The 26970-nt window shown below is 41.7% G+C and overlaps 1 protein-coding gene across 2 annotated transcripts in view; it reads right to left on the reverse strand.

The window, feature by feature from the left end:
- The window catches only part of LOC124798055 (potassium/sodium hyperpolarization-activated cyclic nucleotide-gated channel 2-like), a 271387-nt gene extending 251243 nt beyond the window's left edge, over positions 1-20144 (reverse strand). For both annotated transcript variants that reach the window (XM_047261283.1, XM_047261281.1), the window contains exon 1: positions 19980-20144. In XM_047261283.1, the coding sequence (XP_047117239.1) occupies positions 19980-20124 (145 nt within the window). In that variant the 5' untranslated portion in view covers positions 20125-20144. The remainder of the gene's footprint in view (positions 1-19979) is intronic.
- Between the last annotated feature and the right edge of the window lie 6826 nt (positions 20145-26970).

Here is a 26970-nt window from a genome sequence, read left to right on the forward strand (position 1 = left end):
TAAAAATTATGCTGAATGGATAAATATTAGAACAGGTGCAAAACTTTAAGTATCTTGGAAGCAGTGAGACACTGACTGGAAGCGCAGCACAGAAATTAAAACAATGATAGCAATGGCAAAAGAGGCATTTAATAAGGAAAGGTGAATTTTCTGCAGCAGTCTGGACAGAGAACGGAGGAAAAGACTCATAGAATGATTTGTATGGAGTGTTGTACTGTATGGCGCTGAAACGTGGACTTTGAGGAAGAAAGACAGAGAAAGGCTGGAGGCTATTGAGATGTGGACATGGCGGAGGATGAAAAGAATAAGATGGATGGACAGAGTAAAAAATGAAGAGGTACTGAGAAGTGTGGGGGAGAAAAGACAGATACTAGATGTAATAAAAAGAAGAAAAAGAAACTGGATTCGGCATATATTAAGAAAGAATGACGGACTGATAAAAACGATTTTAGAAGGTTATGTACAAGGGAAAAGGAAGCGAGGAAGGAAGAGATTTCAGATATTGGATGACGTGATGGACAGTACAACATACAGCAGCCTTAAGAAGGAAGCAATACATGGCAGAAAACTGGTAATGATGATGTGTAAGGTTTGATCTGAAACGGAACGACCACATAAAATTAATCATAAGGCAGATCCCAGACTGAGATTCATTGGAAGAAACCTCAGGAAATGTAGTCCATCAGCAATGGAAGTAGCCTACGAGACACTCGCTCGACCAATACCTGAATATTGCTTCGATTAGATTAGATTTACTTTCATTCCAATTGATCCGTAGTGAGGAGGTCCTCCAGGATGTAGAACATGTCAGAAAAACAATAACACATGACAAATATTTACAACTGAAACAAATAAGCTAATGTACCTTCCACAGGTCCCAAGTGGAATGATCGTCATTTTTTAATGAACACTATATGAAAGAATCATTTTACAAACACTAATGCACTGAATTTGAAATAAAAAAAGTTTTTTTTATTTATAAGGTAATAAACATGTAATAGAACTACTGCAATACTTATTTACAATGAACACATTACTACAATGAAATGGTGCAGAAGTTATATTGTACTTATACACAAATCAGTTGGTTTTACTGAGAAATTCATCAATGGAGTAGAAGGAGTTGGTCACCAATAAATTCTTTAGGCTTCTCTTAAACTGAATTTCATTGATTGATAAGCTTTTTATGGCTGCTGGCAAGTTATTGAAAAAGTGTGTTCCTGAATAATGGTTCAAATGGCTCTGAGCACAATGGGACTCAACTGCTGAGGTCATTAGTCCCCTAGAACTGAGAACTAGTTAAACCTAACTAACCTAAGGACATCACAAACATCCATGCCCGAGGCAGGATTCGAACCTGCGAACGTAGCGGTCTTGCGGTTCCAGACTGCAGCGCTTTTAACCGCACGGCCACTTCGGCCGGCCCTGAATAATGCACACCTTTTTATACAAGACTAAGTGACTTTAAATCCTTGTGAAGATTATTCTTATTTCTAGTACTGATTCCATGAATTGAGCAGTTGGTTTGAAAAAGTGATACATTTTTAATGGCAAATTTCATTAAGGAATAGGTATATTGGGAAGCAGTAGTTAGTATCCCTAGTTCCCTAAACAGGCTTCTGCTGGATGTTCTTGAGTTCACACCACATATAACTCTTACTGCACGTTTGTGTGCCCGTAAAACTTTAGCTTGGCTTGATGAATTACCCCAAAAAATAATCCCATATGACGTTATGGGATGAAAGTAAGCGTAGTATGCCAGCTTTTTCATTTTTATATCCCCTATGTCTGACACAATTCGCATTGCAAACAGAGATTTGTTAAGACGCTTCAGTAGTTCTGTAGTGTGTTCCTCCTAGTTGAATTTATTATGAAGCTGTAATCCCAAGGATTTAACACTGTCCACTTCTTCTATCTGCTTGTCATCGTAAGTTAGGCATATACTCGGTGGACACCCCTTAAAAATTCTGAACTGCATGTAGTGTGTTTTTTCAAAGTTTAGTGACAAAGAATTGGTTAGGGACCAGTGATTAATGTCCACAAATATTTTATTAGCCAATCTTTCTAAGACTACGCTTGATGTGCTGTTTATTACAATGTTCGTATCATCGGCAAACAAAAGGAACTAGGCATCTGGTATTGTCACTGAGAGATCCGTACCAGATAGGACTAATAGCGGTAATAGCGAAGATCCAAGGAAGAGCAGCACGTTTCGTTACAGATCCGTTTAACAAGCACGAAAGCTTCACAGAGATAATCAACAAAATCCAGAGACAGATGCTGCAATAGAGGTGATCTGCAACACAGTGTAGTTTATTGTTAAAGTTCTGAGAACGTACCTTCGTAGAAAAGTCGACAGATATATTGTTCCCTCCGACGTATGTCTCGCGAGAATATGATGAAAACAAAATTTGAGAGATTCGGGCTCACATGGAGGAGCGAACTATTCGCTACTGGAACAGGGATCGGGGAGGGGAGTGACAATGATATGCCGGCCGGTGTGGCCGTGCGGTTAAAGGCGCTTCAGTCTGGAACCGCGTGACCGCTACGGTCGCAGGTTCGAATCCTGCCTCGGGCATGGATGTGTGTGATGTCCTTAGGTTAGTTAGGTTTAATTAGTTCTAAGTTCTAGGCTACTGATGACCTCAGAAGTTAAGTCGCATAGTGCTCAGAGCCATTTGAACCATTTTTTTGACAATGATATACGAAGTACCTTCCGCCACGCGCCACACGAACTCCAAGGTGGCTTTTAGGGCATAGATATATGTAGATGTAGATAGAAGCGTTCTAACAAATCGAAGTATTCCATTCGCCTTCCGTACTACAGATTTCACATGTTCGTCCAATTTCAAAAAATGGTTCAAATGGCTCTGAGCACTATGGTACTTAACATCTGAGGTCATCAGTCCCCTATAACTTAGAACTACTAAAACCTAACTAACCTAAGGACAGCACACACATCCATGCCCGAGGCAGGATTCGAACCTGCGACCGTAGCAGTCGCGAGGTTCCGGACTGAAGCGCCTAGAACCGCAAGGCCACGGCGTCCGGCGTCCAATTTCAAATCAGTTCTTAGTTTAACCCTAAAAATTTCAACAGTATAACGTGTTCCAGATGTTCGTCATTAATCTTGTAACCGGTGATTGTTTCCTAAAAGAATTACGGAAGGCTTGATTGTCTCAGTCTCATCACATTAGACAAATAAATTAATAAAATGCATATACACGTGATCTACATGAAAATACCATGTTTCAAAATATAGATTATTTACTTTGTACCTGCTGGGTAACGTCACCATTGGACATATGGAAATGGAAATGAGCGTGTGGCGTTCAGTGGCCGGGAGTTCCCAGGCGGGAAGTTCGGCTGCCAAATGCAAGTCTTACTGAGTGCGACGTCACATTGGGCGACTTGCTCGTCGACAATGGGGATGAAAATGATGATGAGGACAGCACAACACCCAGTCCCTGAGTGGAGAAAATCTCCCACCCCAGCAGGGAATCGAACCCGGGGTGCCGTGCGTGGCATTCCAACGCACTGACCTTTTTTTTCCACAAAAACAGAAACAAAAATGGCTAGCTTACAATGAAATGACATACATAAAGTGACAGATAATTGCAATCATAAATTACAGCGTTCATAGAATGAGGAATGATATTCAGTCTTTAGCAGTAGCACACATTTAGCATATTCACTGCCACCTTCAACTGGTGGCAGTTCAGCATGCACATTTCCTTCTTCTGCAGCCTGAGGTTCCTCATCATCATCTCCCAGACGCAAATTAATCAGTCAGTAAATCCTTGATTTGTGTTCCTTCCAGGGTAAATTACGTGGACAGAAGAGCAGTCTCGAACAGTGACATCGCAAAGTCCTTCACTGCCTTGTTATTTTTGTCAGTTCCAGCCTTCTCAACGCATCCTTCCTTTATAACAGACACCAGAAATTTGCCGTCATATTCTTGCATCTGCAGTACTACTGATTTATTTTTCATGTGTGACTTGCAGGTAAGGCTAGGGTCGGGAACGTGACCCAACCCATCCCCTCTCCACGAGGAATGCACGTGTTCCTGACCTATGCCCATTCTGTTGAAGACAATTCAGAGCATGTTACCACATTTCTTATTGTGATTCTGATACTTAAATGTTTTCTCCAATTCATTTTCCATATACATCTTGTATTCAATGTGTTCATCGCTCCCAATATTGCTAAAAATGTAAATTGTATATTTGCCCATTAACCAAATAACTGCATTATTTTTGACCTGAGAGTAGTAACTTTCTTCTGGTATGGAGAAAATGTTAGTCGGTACATTGTTTGCTGAAGTTCTTGTTATTTGAGCAATTTTCTCCCTGGTCCACCTCCAGTTGATAATCCGATCTCCACATGTGTACCGATGAGGCACGCTATCAACAAGGTTGCATTTTCTGCAGAGGTTAGTATCACTTAAACCGATAGCAAAGAGACGCTCATTAGTGCTGGTAATGTTACTGACTACCTTGCACCACGCTGTTCTCACGTCAGACGAAAGAACAATACTAATGTGGTTTTCCCAGACCACATTCCATGCTATTCCAGCATATTTAGTTTCTATGTTATTTTTCCTTTCATGTTCTCGTCTTCGAGCTAAAATCGCCTTTGCTGTAACATTTTTGGAGTTTTAAAGCTTATTGCTGAGATAGCTTATTTCAAGATAATATTCCCTAAAATGTTTTAGTTTAAAACTTATTTTTTGTATATTTATCGGCGGCTCTACACTTTCTGGCCTGACAACGTCGTATAGTTTTGCTGTAATGCACCCTGGATCGTTACACATTATGCTCCATTGTAAGGTGGCTATAATTTCGCACGCTACAAGAACTCATCCACATACTTTGCCGTAATCTACAATCACAATTAGGTTTAAATGGTTCAAATGGCTCTGAGCACTATGGGACTTAACTTCTGAGGTCATCAGTCCCTTAGAACTTAGAACTACTTATACCTAACTAAGCTAAGGACATCACATACATCCATGCCCAACGCAGGATTCGAACCTGCGACCGTAGCGGTCGCGCGGTTCCAGACTGTAGCGCCTAGAACCGCTCGGCCACTCTGGCTGGCCACAATTAGGTATCATGTGACAGGTTGTACATCGTGAGTATATTAAGGAGACTGACATTGTCACTTACGTCTTGTAAATGATTGTTAACGCTTATTTCATGAAAGGTGTCGGAGTGTCTTTATTATAAAAATGGCGTAATGAATGATTGCCTATACTAGTAGAGGTTGGAACGCCAGTGGAGATGAAACGGCAGGCAGAACTCAAACTCTGGGTGGAAGGACCCCACAGGTGTTGGTCCTGCTTAAACACAGGAAGTAGCTAGACGGACGTTGTGGCACCTGAGCTCTGGAGCACAATAGGGTGAAGGCCGGCCGCTATTGTAGTAGGGCCGGAAGGATAACCGGATAATACTTTTGAACGCTGAAAATCTCCGACGCAGGTGAGAGCAACGAAGAAGCGGCACCTCGGAAACCACGCAGGCTGGGTTATTAACAAGGATTTTTACTCAGAAGCGTACCTTTGTGCGAGTATAGGTTTTTCCTCGCAAACTTTCCGCGCTGGACGACAAAAGACTAAAATATGGTTGGTCGGCGTTTGGAAGAATCTGTAGAGAGGGAGAATATTCCGTGGTTTCGGGAATATGATTCGTTTACGGAATTACGATGGTGGGGAGGCAAGCCTTGCTGGGAAGCCGGCGATGGAGAGACGAAGTCTTCCGTTGTAAGCGACCGTCATAGCTTTGTTGATACAGACGGACTTGCTGTCGTTGCTCTCAGGACAGGTAGAACAGTTAGGCACTGTACTGTTGCGAACCTATACGATTCTGAACTTCACCTCCGGTTTGGAAGTCGTCGTTGAATACGCAGCGTTCAGTAATTGAGAGCACTTCTTCTAACTATACGTACGTTGAGACGTTATCTGAACTCTGTCCTTGTGGCTGGGAGTTAGCGTTTCTCGTCTGTAGACCACAGAGAGAAGACAATATTAGACCATATTAGTCAGAGGACCGCCTTCTACCGTCCTAGTGTTTGAAAGAGTTTATTTGTGGCTGGAGTTCTTCCATCGTCACAGACGAGTACGACAACCATCACTTCGACGCACCGGACGCAGTACATACGGTGATATCGCAAACTGCTTCGGCTTACTAGGGCTATAAAAGCTAAACAGCTTTGATCACGTTAGTTTATTTCCACTAAGGTTCCAAGCTGCCCTAAATTATCTTTGAAAGTAGTGTCTTCTAGTGTTCGGTATGTAGATGATGTCAGTCATCTACTATTAGACTGCGTTGTCATAATAAGGGGAGGTGGCGCAGTGGTTAGCACACTGGACTCGCATTCGGGAGGACGACGGTTCAATCCCGTCTCCAGCCATCCTGATTTAGGTTTTCCGTGATTTCCCTAAATCGTTTCAGGCAAATGCCGGGATGGTTCCTTTGAAAGGGCACGGCCGATTTCCTTCCCCATCCTTCCCTAACCCGAGCTTGCGCTCCGTCTCTAATGACCTCGTTGTCGACGGGACGTTAAACAACACTAACCTAACCTCATAATAAGGGGCAGAGTCGGGCAATTGATTAGTAATTTTACTTAGGAAATGTAAACTTTGTAGCCGTGTGGTTAAAGGCGCTTCTGTCTGGAAGCGCGTGATCGCTACGGTCGCAGGTTCGAATCCTGCCTCGGGCATGGATGTGTGTCATGTCCTTAGGTTAGTTAGGTTTAATTAGTTCTAAGTTCTAGGCGACTGATGACCTCAGAAGTTAAGTCGCATAGTGCTCAGAGCCATTTTTTTTGTAAACTTTGTAATCTAAATCTTTTTTTAAATCTACAATAAATATACAGGGTATTACAAAAAGGTACGGCCAAACATTCAGGAAAAATTCCGCACACACAAATAAAGAAAAGATGTTATGTGGACATGTGTCCGGAAACGCTTAATTACCACGTTAGAGCTCATTTTAGTTTCGTCAGTATGTACTGTACTTCCTCGATTCACCGCCAGTTGGCCCAATTGAAGGAAGGTAATGTTGACTTCGGTGCTTGTGTTGACATGCGACTCATTGCTCTACAGTACTAGCATCAAGCACATCAGTACGTAGCATCAACAGGTTAGTGTTCGACACGAACGTGGTTTTGCAGTCAGTGCAATGTTTACAAATGCGGAGTTGGCAGATGCCCATTTGATGTACGGATTAGCACGGGGCAATAGCTGTGGCGCGGTACGTTTATATCGAGACAGATTTACAGAACGAAGGTGTCCCGACAGGAAGACGTTCGAAGCAATTGATCGGCGTCTTAGGGAGCACGGAACATTCCAGACTATGACTCGTAACTGGGGAAGACCTAGAACGATGAGGACACCTGCAATGGACGAGGCAATTCTTCGTGCAGTTGACGATAACCCTGTCAGCGTCAGAGAAGTTGCTGCTGTACAAGGTAACGTTGACCACGTCACTGTATGGAGAGTGCTGCGGGAGAAGCAGTTGTTTCCGTACCATGTACAGCGTGTGCAGGCACTATCAGCAGCTGATTGGCCTCCACGGGTACACTTCTGCGAATGGTTCATCCAACAATGTGTCAATCCTCATTTCAGTGCAAATGTTCTCTTTACGGATGAGGCTTCATTCCAACGTGATCAAATTGTAAATTTTCACAATCGACATGTGTGGGCTGACGAGAATCCGCACGCAATTGTGCAATCACGTCATCAACACAGATTTTCTGTGAGCGTTCGGGCAGGCATTGTTGGTGATGTCTCGATTGGGCCCCATGTTCTTCCACCTACGCTCAATGGAGCACGTTATCATGATTTCATACGGGATACTCTACCTGTGCTGCTAGAACATGTGCCTTTACAAGTACGACACAACATGTGGTTCATGCACGAAGGAGCTACTGCATATTTCAGTCGAAGTATTCGTACGCTTCTCAACAACAGATTCGGTGACCGATGGATTGGTAGAGGCGGACCAATTCCATGGCCTCCACGCTCGCCTGACCTCAATCCTCTTGACTTTCATTTATGGGGGCATTTGAAAGCTCTTGTCTACGCAACCCCGGTACCAAATGTAGAAACTCTTCGTGCTCGTATTGTGGACGGCTGTAATACAATACGCCATCCTCCAGGGCTGCATCAGCGCATCAGGGATTCCATGCGACGGAGGGTGGATGCATGTATCCTCGCTAACTGAGGACATTTTGAACATTTCCTGTAACAAAGTGTTTGAAGTCACGCTGGTACGTTCTGTTGCTGTGTGTTCCATGATTAATGTGATTTGAGGAGAAGTAATAAAATGAGCTCTAACATGGAAAGTAAGCTTTTCCGGACACATGTCCACATAACATATTTTCTTTCTTTGTGTGTGAGGGATGTTTCCTGAAAGTTTGGCCGTACCTTTTTGTAACACCCTGTAGAAGCAGGAAGAACGTTTGTCATTTAGCAGGATTAAATGTCTTCATTATTCATTTATGTTTAGATTGTAATTTAGAGAATTAAGAGATCCTAAGATCTGCTTCAGGGGGTAGTGAGACAAGGCCAAATCTTCCTTCAGCGTTTATTATTTTCCGTTGCGCACATTCATTTTACACCCGCCTGGAGTAGCATCTTGGACCATTTTCGTTGACATACAATGCCATCGCTTTAGACTTGATGTCGATAAGTCCCATTCCGCCATTGACTGGATCCAAAAGTGCTGTCTTAACCGGCACTCGAAACAATTCCCCTTTTCACAAAAACTTTGCTAAGGTGGATATGATCGTTTTCGGTACCAATGATGGAATGGGGAGAACCTCTGCTATGTAGTAGGCCAGCTAATGGGGCGGACACCAGTAGGTATAGAAAATCCGGCTTACTTCTACAAGCAGAAATCCAGGCGATATGCATAATTTATGCAAATTGTGTTTCCGACAGACGGAGAAACACTTAAAGACCCCTAAAGGGTTTAACAAAAGAGAAATAACAGGAACTGAGGACGTTAGTGAACTCGCCGTGCCTCTGCTGCGTAGGAAGGGGTGAGCACAGAGATTATCGTTGAATGAGAGAAAGAAAGCCAGCACGGGGGCGAAGAGAAAGAAACAAAGAGAGTTGCGGTAAATTGAAAAGGCGATAAAAACGCGAACGAAGGCGCAGTGGCAAGTTGTGCGCTGTTTGGAAGCAAGGATGTTGTTGCGGAGAGCGGATCAGAGGGCTTAGGCTTGTGGTAAAGCAGCGGGCGCAGCCGTTAGCGGCTTCCGAGGGCCGGCGTTGGCCGCGGAAGTCGTGTGTCCTGCGTATCGGGCTCGGAAACAGAGAGAGAGAGAGAGAGAGAGAGAGAGAGAGAGAGAGAGAGCAGGCTGCGAAAGAGTGTGAGGGAGATGGCAAAGGGCTGCCCCGCCACCTGGCCCTGTCTGGCGCTCTGCCCGCGCGTAAAACACGCCGTAAAGCCAGCCGGCCAATGAATTTACATCAGCGCGTAATGGCGGCGGCAGCACGGACAAACGGCACGCCGATAGCTGCGTCTGCTCGCTGCTCCCGTTCTGCCGCACTGCTCCGCGAGTGGCGCTAAGCGACTCCAATGTCAAGCGAAGTTATCTTCACCGTTATCGAGATTCACGCGATGCTAGCAACGCTCTCCCAGATGATCCATCAGACGACTCCGGGTAGATCATAAGTGAAATGAATTTAACCTGCATGAAAACTTACATATCAACGATTTCAAAACATCATTAACTTCGTATTCTTGTTCATAATATTGCTAGGCGACTCCCGGTATGAAACTAATGTAAATGTTCTCCCATACAGCGCAATAAGATGTCAGTAAGTGGGATGGACTGTCTTGTTTAAAGACTTCGAGTGGTGCAAAAATAGTCTACGAGTTTAATGGTATGCTAAGCAGTGCGAATGGCTCAAATGGCTCTAAGCACTATGGGACTTAACATCTAAAGTCATCAGTCCCCTAGACTTAGAACTACGTGAACCTAACTAACCTAAGGACATCACACACATCCATGCCCGAGGCAGGATTCGAACCTGCGACCGTAGCGGTCACGCGGTTCCAGACTGAAGCGCCTAGAATGGCTCGGCCACAACGGCCGGATTTCAACGAACTTCGACGATTTTCTGTCACCAGTTTCCATAATCCGTGCGGAAACTGCGTCAGTGGACTCAACAACGGTTGGGCTAGTGCGTTTTTCTCTATGGATACTGCCAGCTTCTACATTTTTGAAGTCATTTTACACTCGCAACAAACAGGGATAGTGGAGTACTGTGGAACACAGTGTTAACTTGTTAACAGACAAAGTCCCAGGATTCGTGTAATGCGGTTAGCTGAACTTAAACTTAATGATGGTCGTCATCTATTGTTTCCACTATTATTTCCGGAGTATTAAATACTGTACAGTCACAATACTTCCAAAAACAACGATTCGAATGAAGCAGAAATCCAGCTTAATGAGGGACGGATGAAAGAGGTTCCAATGTGTACATCCCGCACCTAGAAGAGAGAATTTAAAAGCACGAATGTTTTTTCGAGAGTACATGCACAATTCTAATGAAAACGGAAGGGACGCTACTTTTTACAATTGGTAATAATGTGTTAATATTCACCAGACAGCTGCGACACTTTTGTGAGTTTAAAATAGTCGTGTTGACTCAAAATTCCACGAATTGCAGCTCAAATTCCAGCAGCAATCTGTCATTAATGATCCAAACGACGACGGTCGTTGGATTTATGTCTTTTACATAAAATACGAGTGGAGAGTAATCATGAATTAAGAACGAGCCAGCTCTTCACTTAACTGCGCACTATCGGTTTAGGTTCCCGTCCTTCCATTGAGACTTATTTCCACGTTAAAAGATCCTCAAAATGGTGAACACTGTACTGATTGAAACCTGTCTGCAGTGACTAGAGTTGGTTGCAAACACTCTGAAAGCTCTGATGCCGTCATAAATGAACTGAAATTCTCAGCAAACGAGGGAGATTCGAATTGAAGGCGTCTCAGCTTTGTGACTGGACTGGAGTTCACACCTATTTTGAAACGAAACATAGGTGTGCAACAGTCGTTAAATTCTCCAAAAATGTTTCAGTTCAGTAAAGATTAAAACCTAAGGAATTTAAAGTTTCTTACATGAATTTAAAGAATATTTTACCGTAAAAATTCCGTTCTAAGAAAAGGCTGTTTGTTGTGAAACTATGTACGGGTTGAAATGGGGACGGAAAATAGACTAGTGAAATAAGATGACCGCTTTCTTTTTATTCGATGTACCGGGTGATCAAAAAGTCAGTATAAATTTGAAAACTGAATAAATCACGGAATAATGTGGATAGAGAGGTACAAATTGACACACATGCTTGGAATGACATGGGGTTTTATTAGAACAAAAAAAAATACAAAATTTCAAAAAATGTCCGAGAGATGGCGCTTCATCTGATCTGAATAGCAATAATTAGCATAACAAAGTAAGACAAAGCAAAGATGATGTTCTTTACAGGAAATGCTCAATATGTCCACCATCATTCCTCAACAACAGCTGTAGTCGAGGAATAATGCTGCGAACAGCACTGTAAAGCATGTCCGGAGTAATGGTGAGGCATTGGCGTCGGATATTGTCTTTCAGCATCCCTAGAGATGTCGGTCGATCACGATACACTTGCGACTTCCAGTAACCCCAAAGCCAATAATCGCACGGACTGAGGTCTGGGGACCTGGGAGGCCAAGCATGACGAAAGTGGCGGCTGAGCACACGATAATCACCAAACGTCGCGCGCAAGAGAGCTTTCACGCATCTAGCAATATGGGGTGTTTTTTTTTTGTTCTAATAAAACCCCATGTCATTCCAAGCATGTGTGTCAATTTTTACCTCTCTATCTACATTATTCAGTGGTTTATTAAGCTTCCAAATTTATACTGACTTTTGATCACCCGATATTTATGTTGTGTATTAAGGTTCGTATCTGCACTGTGTAAAGGTAAGATTGTTGTTTTTCTTGTACTGACAACAAAATTCGTTTGCCGCTTGTTCGTGTGACATTAGAGAGAGAGAGAGAGAGAGAGAGAGAGAGAGAGAGAGAGAGAGAGAAGGCGGGGGGGGAAAAGAACTAATTATATTCCATCATTTATCGCTAATGCAGCACCTGCGGTCAGCATTTATAATTCATTACCAATTAACACATGTTAATTGATCGCGAGATAAAGCTAGCTGCACCTTGTTTTAAACTAGAAAAATGTTAGTGGCTGGGATCGCTCTGTAAATGTTTCTGAATATTTTTACCATTTTCTACACCAAAGAACTCGTCAAATTTCCATGACGAACAGCACCACAACAGTTTTAGCTCAGATACATTGTGTATTTGCTAAAAAAAGACCTGCATTTGATGAAATTTATTTATCATGTTGGTCTGCCCTGAAAGCCTTAAAAGGTCGGTTCTGTGTTCCAGAACTACAATGTAATATCTTGAAAATCGAACGCGACAGAAGACACATTATCTTGATATCGAATAAAAGGTGTTTAGAATTATTTTGTTTGAATTATTATTTTCCCGAAAGTAAGTTTAAATAGGCAGTTCGGTCGCCGTCATCGCAGTTCAGCATTAAGAATGCAAATTCTCGTCTTCCCATACCATGCCAACTTGTTACAGCATTTCGTCGATAAAGCCGGAATGAACATCTACCATTCAAAGAAATTCACAACCTTTGAGACAAAAAAAAGTTCTACGTCGAGGAAAATTATTCCCTATCTGAACGTGTGTCACTTTGAGACCTCAGGCTTCCAAGGTGCTTGAGGAGCCACAGAATGACTAATTCCAGATTGACTAGGTGCTCAAATGATGTCCCATTTGTGGTGTAGGCTTAGGTAGTTTTAGGTGCCTCGATATGCAAGTGCCAGGCCTCCGGTCTACTTAAGAAGCTCATTGGTACCGTCTTATAGGTATACTGGCAAGTGTAGAGATTTCGACGATGTGATGTGGGCCGACATCCTAACGTCGCAAGCTGTTTTTCGTAAACTGAACATCCAGCTACGAAATCGGTTCCCACCGAACACGGAGAAACTAATAATTACTAGGTTTCTCAGCTTTTCGAATATTTTGTGACGCCTGGAACACAACCTAAGCCATTCGCCAAATCTTACATGTTTTTGTGTAGATAGAAAATAACTTTTTTTCTTTTTTCTGACACATTAACTGCCAACAAAATAAACTATCTGACCCACTCTCATTCGTTTACGATATTTCCGGTCTCTGAGAAGTCGTCTTTCTCCTTCTTGTTCTTCATTTCTTCGCGCCTCTCTCTTTTCTTCACTTGTAGCTGCGTAAATAATCTCTTCTGTTTGTGTACTGAATAGTGCATGTCACTCACTCACTAAATAGCATTTAAATATTTGTTCACTGAAAATCTCACTTAAATAGTCACTCTGAAGTTTCTTTTATTGTTGACCTAATCGAAAAAAGTATCACCTAATGTACTCTCAAACATGGAAACTTATAGAACATATCATTAAATATTCCCAATTCCTAAGCCCTGAAGATCATTCAAAAACCTCCGAAAGCATTCACATGCCCTATTCCAGAACATCAGAGTAAGTTCTAAAACATTCCTAGGATTTCTAGAGTACTCCTAAAATTTTCGGGAAGAATTTATGAAATTTACAGATTATCTCCCAACAATGTCAAAGCATTTCAGCATGTTCTGCTTAGAAAAATAAGTTTCCACTATTAAAACCCTGCAAGAATACAAGAGGAAGTCGCTATTTTTATCGCTTCTCAACTCTGTAACTTTCACTGCACACTACATCCGTCTACACTCGATCGAAACTCCATTATACATTATGCATAGTAGAAGATGCAAAGCTACACACACGTGCGCGTGGACAGAGAGAGAGAGAGAGAGAGAGAGAGAGAGAGAGAGAGGGAGGGAGGGAGGGAGGGAAGAGGTGATTAATAGCTAGTGGGTGTGGGCATAAGATGGTTTGCTTACAACAAATCTGAAACATCAGATGTGCTTGAAGCAAACTTACAGTTACATGCAGTAATGTATATTTAGGTTTCTAACAACATAGTTATGTGTCAAAATCAACACAGACATGCTGAAACGTTAAAAACTGTTTGGAACTACATGATTACTGTGTACAAAATACAAAAGCCAGTTAGTTTTAAAACTTCTGTAACGTATAAATATTTTGTTAGAAAACTGTAAACACATTATTCAACGAAAGTTCAGTAATATTTAGCGGAATTTGTGGAAAACTATGAGGGGTCATTCACATGGTTACGAATGTGACTTCTGGGCTATAAAGATTCGTTGCGGAGAAAGATCATTTAGTTCGGTTTTTTACATTAACTACCGTAATAGCTGTTTACGTCACGGTGCAGCATCTACAAACATGTATCCATTACATCACAATCCACGCTGTTGACAAAAAAGTGTAATTGTCCTATTTCATCTTCACCCTCAAGGCAGAACGCCACAGTCAAGAAAATAACAGATAGTTTGTGATGTGCTGGTTCCAAGGTTAACTCGAACATCATTTGCCGATAGACAACAGGAACTCTACTCTTTGCTAGGGTGGTCGCAGTTGCTGAAATACATAAATCTCTGGAGGTGCAATAGCATTTGTGTCAGTTCCTGGAGCAACGTAAAAAGAAAAGATATTGAACATCAGCCTAATAACAGTGTAAGCGGTTTTCCTGAGTTGTTATATTACTCATGGTTTTCGTTTTCCGAGTTAGGTTATTCATCCCCTTCTGCACTACACTACACTTGTCATAACTTATGAAATGAATCGGTTTCTTTACTTTTCACATACAAATTCCTCGGCATGACCCTGGAGACATTACATCTCCAATAAAGTAACAGATGATTACTTAATAGCGAGCAGTTGGTGGATAAAGTTTTCGTATCATGTTCCAAGCCAATCAGCGAAAATTCTTTGAGAGTATAAAATTATTGATAGACTGAACATCCACTCTGTGCAGAAGCGATACGTGTATTTTGCTTTTAAGTCCTTCATTCTGTTTCGCATGGGGTGTATCTTGAAGTATCACGTGAAATTATTTGTAACATCTTCTTGAAGATTTCACGACTCATCGTAAGGATTTTTTTTTTTACAAAACATGCCAGTAACAGAAGATGTTTTAACTTTATTGGTTGTAATGCAGAGCTCTGACGCATTCCTTATGTAAGGAGTGTGTCAGAACTCTCCTTTACATGGTTTGTTTACTACAGTTACACCAATTAAATATTATTTCATCTGTGATTTCCTGCAATATTTCATACGTTTTTACCAGTGATCTCTATCGAAACAGGATATCAAACTCCAGCTGACTAAGCGTACCAGCCAAAAACCCTCATACTTCGTATTTTGCTCATCTACAATATGGCGGCCACGAAGTGTCACTAGAAAGCAAAAGAAAATCATGCCTGATTCTCCGCCCAGCTTAGCCTAGCACATTGTTAGTAGCATTTTTCTGGAGAAGAACAAAATGAGAAAACAATGTCAACTTCATTCAAGAAGGTTGTGCATGAATTATCACCATTATTTGCACTATTTCTCAAGACTAGATCCCTAATAACGGTGATAATTCTGCTTCATCTTTTCAAAAATCTCGTTTGACCCTAGTATTTCAGGGTGATCAGAAAATTGATTTCGCATTATTTCACTTATATTTTACTCATGCATTCCATTGTCGTGCAAAAGTACTACACAACATGCAGCAGAATTCAATCAATTAGGTTCTATAAGAACAAACCGCTTAAATACGTGTCATTCTTAAAATAAAGAGATGTAAACAATTCAATCTTTCTTGAATAAAGTTGAAATCGTATGTGAAACTGACTAGTGATACGGTAAAATATTATGTATTAACAAAGCAAGTACTTATTTCGAATAAATCATATTAAAATGAGTAAGGGTCATTTCAATTTAAACTTAAATACACTTTTACAGCTGTAACTTTTGTTGCCTCTGTTGCGTGTAATATTATGTCGATAATTATTACTTTGGATCCGTCTAATAGCAACTGAATAAAACAAACTTTTCGTGGCATTCATCTTAGTCTTTATTATTCGAAAAGCATCATCAGTGGCCCGAAAGATATATATTTTTTTATATACTGTTGTAATTTTGTACTGTATTCTGGCCCTTCCTGATTTTCTACGACGCAATAATAGTTTAACTTTTTACTCACAAATTTTGTGAATGTTCGGTATGTGCCCGTGTTCCGGTTTAATGTTATTCTTCTGCTTGCTACTGTCAGAAATTTTATTTACATAGCATTAGGAAACGAACACTCATTTTCTTCATGTTGTTTACAGTTTTCTTTTTTTTAACCTTACCGTTCCTTTGACTAAAAAATTAAAACACAAATACAAACCAAACACGACGCGTCCAATATATCCAGATTACAGGAAAACACACAAGTCCCAAACCCACAAATACGCGCAACACACATACACGATGACAATACCACGCAGAAACAAAATACATAGCACACTGTGAATTACACATGTAAATTGACACACAGAATGGTAAACATAATAGAGAAACAGGGCCTCCACATCTCGTTGCGGCGGGATCTTCTCAAGAAATTTCGATCACCAACTTTTTCCTCCGAATGCGAAAATATTTTGATGACGCCAATCTACATAGGGAGAAACGATCACCATGATAAAATAAAGGAAATCAGAGCTCGTACGGAAAGATAAGGGAAATCAGAGCTCGTACGGAAAGATGTTTGTTCTTTTCGCGCGCTATACGAGATTGGAATAAGAGAGAATTGTGAAGGTAGTTCGATGAACCCTATGCCAGGCACTTAAATGTGATTTGCAGAGTATCTGTGTAGATGTAGAGATAAAACTGCGCAAACTCTCCAAACAAAATTAAGCCAGCAACAGTCAAGGAGGACAAATTCCAGGGATTACGAATAAACAAACTTCAATGTCAAAGTTGTGGTACAGCTTATATAAGGATCACATGCAGAAATTTTAAAACATCTTGAAAAGAGCACATTAGGTGTTCAAGTATGAAACAAACCATTCCACATGTGAGTCACAGCTAACAATCGTCCTACCAACTTAGAACAAGGTATGAAAATCGTCGAGATAAATAACCACACCTTATATCAATGCAGGAACACTACCACAACCAGAAATCCACTGCAGAAAAAAAATTGATAAAAGACCAAAAATATATCAATATAAACTTTCTAGTAAGCTTAATAAAAGAAATTATAATGTACAGAAAATAACACTGTACCAGTTTGTTACCATACTAAAATTAACAAATTCTCTCTCTCTCTCTCTCTCTCTCTCTCTCTCTCACACACACACACACACACACACACACACACACACACACACACACACACATATGCACGCACACACTCACCCATTGGCCAGAGATCTCACAAGCACACATTCGACAGTTGGCAGTAAAGTCCACTGTCACCAATGAACTCCAAAACATAAAATGAAAAAAAAGTGTTAGTTTCGTAATTCTGTGCAAATAAAATTTCGAACTGTCACAAGCCGGAGAATAGCACTAGAACTGGATTTGAACACACATAGAGCAACGTCTACTAAATTTGTAGTAGAAATTTAAACTATTACTACGTCATAGGAAATCAGAAAGTGCCAGGACTGTTTATAATCTCAACGGACGATGTCCATTATGTAAAATAAAACTGTATAATAACAAAACTGTATACGTTTTACGCTACTCTTGACGTCTTTGAAATAATAAAGGCGAAACACGAAGGACACCAACAAGTCAGTTGTAATTAGCCGGATCCAAAGTGGTATCTGTCAGCATGACATTTGTATGTACTTCGTATCCAAAGTTATGCACTGACTACTAGAATTTACATTGCCACTTAATGTCACAGGCAGGTGTTGCTAATGAAACGATATATTTTCTTCAACAGGCCATTAAATATCAAGCTTCCAGGAAAATGATCTGCACTTATGGTCGCTGGAGGTGGCATGTTTTGAAAACTCATATACAAGCTGAAATATAATGGATGTCGGGAATAGGGTTGGAAGCGCTCGTCAAATGCCTGGATGAATCGAACAATAAAGGTACGAAGCCCATGAAATATTTCCTGAGCAATAAATTTTGTTATCATTTGTAGGGAAAAAAAACACGCGATAGGTTCTGAAATTCGTAATTTATGTGACAGTAGCAATTTGTGTGGCTACGTAGATGTCATTTGGTGAAGTGTTGCAATTCCGACCTGAAATGACAATTTCCGGCTTCAGTCACTGTTATAGTCCATGACATAAGATTTATAATCTGAACTAGATAAATAATTTTTAACCACACAAAGATCGATCGAAATGTTTTGCAACACCACAAGGTGGCAGATGAAGCTGGCAACAGAAATCTGCGGACTTGCTGTAGTTTGTACTCAGAGATCAGAGATGTACATCCAGATAGCAGAGAGATGACTGGTTTTTGAATAGCATAGAAACTTTCGTGAAAATCTTCCGTTGTATACCTGCTATGTGGAAACATATGGCATTAAACTTACTGACAGCTGTTGAGGTTTCTAACTAGGGAAACTCCCTATCGCACCCCCTCAGATTCAGTGGTAAGAAGGCCCAGTGAGCCCGTCAAAAACTTAGCACATGTCAAGCATGAAAACAGGAAGAAAGTGTATCGCACTGTAAAAAATAGCAAAATAGAAACATTGAATGGTCCAAGAGCAATAGAGGGCAGCATGCCAGAGCGACGGCGCCATTCGTATGTGATCACGGCGTTGGACTGCCAAGCGGGCGGGCCGTGTTCAAAGCCTCTCACATCAATTATTTTGTTTTCGCTATTCAATGAATTCAAATTTGTGTCTGTGTCGTGGTGTAACGTCCGTTTGTAACATCGAGGTGTAAGGAACGGAGCTATAATGACAGTTGATTCTGCTCAACTACTCTATTAGTAGCCGTAAGGAACTGGCTTTCGAGTGGCAACCGCAATCTTTTGGTGACAAGGTGACAAGTCAGCCGAATCCTCCACCGGAAAACACGCCTGGTGTGCCATACATACACGGTACTAGTGACAGTACGTGTGTCATATGAAAAGAATCTCTTACCGACGCACTTAATTTGTACACCTGGTAAAGTGACTGACATATGCCTTCTTGCCCGATTTAGGTATTCGTACGAATGTGAATGTGATCACTGCCAAGGAAATGATGAAAACACAATAGTTTGTCACATAAGCTGCAACAAATGAACGCAACAGTTTCACAATCATACAGATTCTTTGCGCTCTGTCAAAACATATGTTTTGAACGTTTTTGAAGTTCCGTTCCGTTTTGTAAGTTTTGACTCTTAGATTCCTTTGTTGTGACGTAGTTCATACCCGTTTATTTGTTCTCATTTCTGTGAGACGTCTATGTGGTATCTCGCCTGCTCACACTATTCATCTCATTTAATTGCGACGGTAACGTGTTCTTACCACACGACTCATATTCTACAGCCAATGTATAGTATGAGAGGTGCCAAGACTACAGAAAGAGAACAAACATTTCAATGACCGGATGGACAGGTTGTGGAAAAAAATAAAAATAAATGGCTCGAGGGAGTTTCGAACCCGGCTCCTCCGCTTTAGATTCCAAAAGCGCGACTACGCTGCTGATTAGCATCCATCAATATTACACCTGTTATGATTGGACCGTTCGCTGTTTCCATGTTGCTTTTTTTTCACAATTTAGTACCCTTCTCCCTGTTTTCATGCTCGATCTATGCTCAGTTTTTGCCTGGCTGTCCACTGGGCGTTCTTACCAATAAATCTAAGGGATCTGTGATGGGGAGCTTCCCTTGCAAGCAACCATCTGGAAGAGGTTAACGGGACAAAACGCATTTAACGCACGCACGAAACGGCTTTTCCTGCTGACGTGCGTTTCTACTGACGAGCTCAGCGAGCGGAAGAAATGGCAGATTGCTATCTCGGCGGCAGCGCGTATGTGTGTACTCACCGGTGCGGAAATTGACGACGATGTCTATGAGGAAGATGGTGTCGGAGAGGCAGTTGAAGGCGATCCATCGCGTGCTCAGGTCGTCGTTAAAGAACGAGATGGCGACGGGCAGGATGATGAGGTTGGCGACGAGCAGCAGGAGCATGCACAGGTCCCAGTAAAACCTGCAACACGGCAGAGGCGCCTCCGTTAGAGGGTGGCGGGGCACGCCGTAATACAACAAACAACACAGATATCTAATTTTCCACGGAATATTGAAAAAAAGTCTCAATTTTAACTCAGACGAGCAATCAGTTTCTGCCGGAGCATAATCTTACAGAGATGTCTGGCCAAGGCAGTACACTACAGTTATGCGTGAAATACCAATTTCATTTAGAACGATGTTGTTTCACTTTTGTTGTTATTTTTCTTGCTCTTCAGTCCGCAGGCTGGTTTGATGCAACGTCCTATTTCTAATCCATTCTGTGTAAGCCTGTTTATCTCCAAATAACTACTGCAATCTACTTACATTTGATCGCACTCACTGTATTCGTTTCGTGGTCCCCCTCAATTTTGACCCCTCCCCCCCCCCCCCCTTCCCCCCTGACACTTCAGTGCTAAACTGGTGATTCCCTATCCCATCCACCGATCCCTTCCTTTGGTCAAATTATGCCACAAATTTCTTTTGTCCGCAATTGCAGAGGAGGGTTGTTAGATTTGTTACCCGTAGGTTCGAGCAAAACGTAAGTGTTATGGAGATGCTTCGGGAAGTCAAATAGGAATCCCTGGAGGGAAGGCGGCGTTCTTTTCGGGATACACTGCTGAGAAAATTTAGAGAACCGGCATTTGAAGTTGACTGCCGAACGATACTGCTCCCACCAATATACATCGCGCGTAAAGACCACGAAGATAAAATACGAGAAATTAGGGTTCACACGGAGGCGTACAGACAGTCGTTTTTCCCTCGCTCTGTTTGCGAGTGGAACAGGAGGGGAAATGACAAGTAGTGGTACGCGGTACCCTCAGCCATGCACCTTGTGGTGGCTTTCGGACTATGTGTGTAGATGTAGATGTACCGCCTCATTAATTACATGATCTAGCCATTTAACCTTCAGCAGTCTTCAATAGCACCACATTAAAAAAAGCATACATTTTCGTCTGTTCCCGTTTCATTTTCCTAAAAGGCTACATTCCAGACAAATACCTTCAGAAAAGGCTTCGTAACAAATGTATATTCGATGCTAACAAATTTCTCTTCTTCAGAAATACTTTCCTTTCCATTGACGGTCTACATTTTATGTCCTATCTATTTAGGCTATCAGTTATTTTATTGCCCAAATAGCAAAACTCAGTTACCACTTTTTGTGTTTCTTTCTCTAATCTAATTCTCTCAACGCCACCTGATTTTTATTCGACTATATTACGTTGCCCTTGTTTTGCTGATTTTAAACTTATAATCCATTTCAAACACTGTCCATTCCGTTCAGCTGATCTTCCAGGTCCTTTGCTGTCTCTGACAGAATTACAAGGTCATTGGGAAATTTCAGAAGTTTTATTTATTCTACCTGCGTTTTAATTCTTTCCCCAGATTTTTCTTTTGTTTCCTTACTGATTGCCCTATGTACATCTTGGTTAATATCCGGGATAGGCTACAACAACGTCTCACTCCCTTCTCAATCAGTGCTTCCCTTCCATGACTTTCGACTCTTATACTGAACTATAGTTTCAGTACAAGTTATAAACAACCTTTTCGGCCCAGTATTTTACCGCTGCTACCTTCACAATTACAATGAGTGTAGTCTTGTCAACATGGTCAGAAACTTCCTTTAAAACTACAAGTGCTATAAACGTAGGTTTGTCCTTCTTCAGTCTATCTTTTAAGATAAGTCATCGGGTCGGTATTGCTTTGCGCGTTCCTATATTTCTCCAGAAACCAAACTGATATGCCCCGAGGTCGCCTTCTACCAGCATTTAACTTCTTCTGTAAACAATTCGTGCCAGTATTTTGCAACCATGCTTTATCAAACTGATGGTTCGGTAATATTTACCTCTGTTTTTCTTGGAACTGGGATTATTACATTCTCCTTGAAGTCTTTGGGTATACATCTTCCATGGCAGACGGGATAGTTTCTTCTTGGCTGGCTCTCCCAAGGGTATCAGTAGTTTTGAGTGAATGTCGTTTGCTACAGGCGCCTTGTTTCGACATAAGTCTTTCAGCGCTATAATTCTTCCGGCAGTGTCGTATCTCCCATCTCGTCTTCAGCTTCTTCCTCTTACCTTTCTAGAATGCTGCCTTCAAGTTGGTTTCCCTTATATAGTCCCTCCATATAATCCTTCCCATTTCAGCTTTTTCTTCTTTGATTAGAACTATTTTCCTCTTTAATTTTCCTACAGGCAGAATCTTTTCTTTAGTTGTACACTCTTCTACAGACTTGTTTTTTTCGTATAGCCATTCCTGCTTAGGGATTTTGCACTTTCTGTCAATCTCGTTTTTAGAAGTCTCTATTCTCTTCTAACTGCTTTACATGCTGCTTTTTTATACTTTTTCCTTGCATCAATTCAATTCAATATCTCTTGTGGCGTCCAAGGATTTCTTCAAGGACTTGTCTTTTGACCTATTTGATCCTCTGTCGCCTTCATTATTTCATTTCTCAAATTTACCTATTCATATTTTACTGCATTTCTTTCACCCATTCAGTCAACCGCTTTCCACTGCTGTCTTTGAAACTATCAGCAATATCTGCTTCGTTCAAGTTATCCAGGTCCCATCTCCTTAATTTCCTATGTTTTGATTGACTTTTAATCTGCATTTAATTACCTGTAAATTGTGGTCAGAGTCCTAATTATCTGTAAATTGTGGTCAGAGTCCACATCTGCTTCTGGAAATGTCTTACAGTTTAAAATCTGATTTCAGAATCTCTGTCTTACCGTTATATTATCAATCTGAAACCTTCTATTGTCCCCCGATCTCTTACATGTATTCATTCTTCTTTCATGTTCCTTAACTCAAGTGTTAGCGATGATTAAATTCTGTTCTACGCAAAATTCTACCAGGTGGCTTCCCCTTTCAATCCTTTCCCCCAGTCCATGTTCTCTTACTATTTTTTTCTTTCTCTTCCTTTTCATACCGTCGAATTCCAGTCTCCCATCACAATTAAATTTTCCTCTCTCTTAACTATCTGGCGGATTTCTTCTATCTCATCATACATTTTTCAATCTCTTCATCATGACATGGTAACTTGTACTACTGTGGCGGGTGTTGGCGTCATGTCCTTCTTGGCTACGATAATGTGTTCACAATGCTGTTTATAGAATCTGACCCGCATTCCTATTTTCCACGCCATTATAGACCTACTCCTAAATTACCGCTATTGGATTACGTACTTATAGTTCTGTGCTCACCTGATCAGAAATCCTGTTCATCCTCCCACCGAACTTCACTAATTTCCACCGTAACTGTCTTCAATTTATTCGTTTCTGTTTTAACGTCTCTAACCTACGCGAGTGATTAAGGGATCTAACAACCCACGCTTCGATCCATAGAATGCGAGTTTTCTTTTTCCTGATAATGACATCCTCCAGAGTAGTTCACACCCGGAAATTGGAATGGGGTGATGCCATTACCATTTAATAGTACAGTAGACTTGCATGCCCTCGGAAAAATAAGGACAGACGTTTCCCATTGCTTTCAGCCTTTCGCAGCACCTGCAAGACAAGGCAATGTCGGTTGATGTTACAAAAATGAGTCAGTTATCTAGAATGTTATATTGTATCGTGTGGAACTGGGGACCTAGAAACGAAGGAGATGCTTCGTCCCCGCCATAGCTCTCAGTGGTTCACAACCCCACAACAGGCTCCAGCAGTCCACCCACCCCGCCGCCGCCCCACACCGAACGTAGGGTTATTGTGTGGTTCGGCCCCCAGTGGACAGATACAGAGACACAGGAACTGTCGATGACATGCCTCGCTCAGGCCGCCCAAGGGTTACAGCAGTGGGTGACCGCTACCTACGGATTACGACTCAGAGGAACCATGACGGCAACGCCACCATGTTGAATAATGCTTTTCGTGCAGCTACGGGACGTCGTGTTACGACTCAAACTGTGCGCAATAGGCTGCATGAAGCGCAACTTCACTCCCGACGCCCATGGCGAGGTCGATCTTTGCAACCACGACACCATGCAGCGCGGTACAGAAGGGCCCAACAACACGCCGAATGGACTTCTCAGGATTGACATCACGTTCTCTTTACCGATGAGTGTCGCGTATGCCTTCAATCGTTGGAGACGTGTTTGGAGGCAACCCAGTGAGGCTGAACGTCTTACACACACTGTTCAGCTAATGTAGCAAGGTGGAGGTTCTCTGCTGTTTTGGAGTGGCATTATATTGGGGCCGGCATACGCCGCTGGTGGTTATGGAAGGCGTCGTAACAGCTGTACGATACGTGAATGCCATCCTTCGACCGATAGTGCAACCATGTCGGCAGCATATTGTCGAGACATTCATCTTCATGGACGTCTAATCGTGCACTCCTTGTGAATGACTTTCTTCAGGATAACGACATCGCTCGACCAGAACGCTATCGTACATGCCCGGGATAGATTGAAAAGGGCTGTTTATGGACGACGTGACCCACCAACCACTCTGAGGGATCTACGCCGAATCGCCGTTGAGGAGTGGGACAATCTGGACCAACAGTGCCTTGATTAACTTGTGGATAGTATGCCACGACGAATATAGGCATACGTCAATGCAAGAGGACGTGCTACTGGGTATTAGAGGTACCGGTGGGTATAGCAATAAGGATCACCATCTTTGAAGATCTCACTGTATGAAATGTGTGGCTTTCATGAGCAATAAAAAGGGCGGAAATGATGTTTATGTTCAACTCTATTCCAATTTTCTGTACAGGTTCCGGAACTCTCGGAACCGAGGTCATGCAAAACTGTTTTCGATGTGTGTATATTGTAGAAGAGGGAATACTAGAGTGAAAGGTACTCTTGTCATTAATATTTATCAAACGTTCCGCTGTAAGACAGAACTGTCATTTCTCATCCTAACAATCGTGAATATCTTGTTCTAAGTTCAGGGAAATGCGGAGAAGAGGAGGATGTTAGCAACCTGTTTAGTAAGTAACCAGGGCATTTAGTCTTTATCAGTGCTTGGTTATGGGACTTTGGCGAACTGCAGTATTAGTCGCCGATCTCAATCAAAACACTGTTATCAGAACAGAAGCAATGTTGATCAGGCGCTAGATTTGTAAACGATATAAGCAGATACGCGTCTGGAGGATACACCACAAATTAAGATGACTCTTAAACAAGAAACAATACAGGTTACAGGTGTTTTCATTTGTTCATTATACATGCAAAATCTTTTTTAATTCGAGTGTGTGTGTGTGTGTGTGTGTGTGTGTGTGTGTGTGTGTGTGTGTGTTAAGTGTAAGCAATCCTAAAGGCATTGTTTGATAATAATAGTGTAATGATACGTAATGTAACACGTATATTGCGTTTTTATCTGTTAAATAAATGAAACTGGCGATTAGTGTTTCCGCTGAGATGTGCTAAAGTAAAGAAAAAAAATACCATTAGGGGAACGATGAGTTCTTGCTTCCAAGGAAAAAAACATATAATCTATAAGCCACCTTACGGTGTGTGGAGGGCAAACTTCTGGCATCACTGTCTTTTCTACCCTTCCCTGTTCCGTTCGCGAACGGTGCTAGGGCAGAACGACTGCCAGTAAATTTTCGCATGAACTCTTAAGTTCTCTGACTGTCTCTTGGAGGCCTTTTCCTATATTTATCTTTTCATTGAGTAAGGAACTATATAAAAATAATTCAAATGCTGTTTAAGTGTTTATTAAGGATCAGCAACTTTGCTCTCTGTCGTCACAGACGGAAGACGCAGTTGGCATGGTCGCGGACAATTCCTTCAGAAATGCGGTTAATAACTAGGGGAGTGGCGCGGGAGCAGCGCATTCCAACAAAAAACGCTTAATTAAAATGTCACGGGAACAAAAGACGTCCGTCTGGGCCGAGGGACTCAGTTCTAAGCAATCTCAAAAGCAATTCTGGCTAGTACTGTGACGTCAAGATGCAGCTAATATCCATGCAGTGCGCATCCCCTTGACTTTCGCCAGAAGCCGGGAAGTCACGAAAATGCTTTAGTCAGAGAAGCTAAGGTGGCAAGCAACCTATCCACATTAAAGCGCCCACGGTAAGGTGGTAACGGAACATTTCTCTGCTCTGCCACCGTGCGTACATTTGACTTTAAGCGAGGACCATCGTCTCAGCATAGTGGCTCAGCTCGTGAGGTAATTATGCCATGGAGCAGTAACCATGATTCTGTAAAAAGGACCAGAACTGCAAAAATCTGGCCAAAATTCAAAACATTGGTCATCGTGGACGGAAATCGCTATAATGGGATTTTTGACCTTGATGATAGCGGATCTGATACCTGCACTGAGAGACTAGAAATGGCGGATTCAATATGGCGAACTAAATTCGAAAGAAATACGACTTCTTTGACGAAAATTGGTGCCTTTGTGTAGTTCATCGTGGTAATAATTTGATGTAAAAAATTTAATAGACAAAATGATGGGGCCCATATGATAAACAAAATCCCAAATATTATCAAATTTTTCCCTTATTTCGTTGTTCTCACTCGATGATAGGTTTGTTTTCACAATCCAGTATCAAAAATATGAGTCACAGTTTCATTGAAATCAATTATGTATGAAAATGGTAACTTGACTGATAAGTTGATAATGCTGTCTTTAATGTTTTATGCATACAGGCCTGAAGTTGACGCAATGAAGCGTTGAAACTGGTAGTGACAAAATAAAATAAAATCGTAAGTACGGCTGAAGGTGTTTTTATTTTTTGTCGCAATAGTAAACGGCCGTCGTCCGAGAGACCTCCTGCTAAAATGATGGACATACAAAAGCTTAAACCCTTCTTGTAATTTACTGTCTTGGAGGGGCTGGAGGATGCAGCGTCTTTTAGAACACTGGA

This window comes from Schistocerca piceifrons, chromosome 5 (assembly GCF_021461385.2).
Source record: "Schistocerca piceifrons isolate TAMUIC-IGC-003096 chromosome 5, iqSchPice1.1, whole genome shotgun sequence".
Taxonomy (NCBI): Eukaryota; Metazoa; Arthropoda; class Insecta; order Orthoptera; family Acrididae; genus Schistocerca; species Schistocerca piceifrons.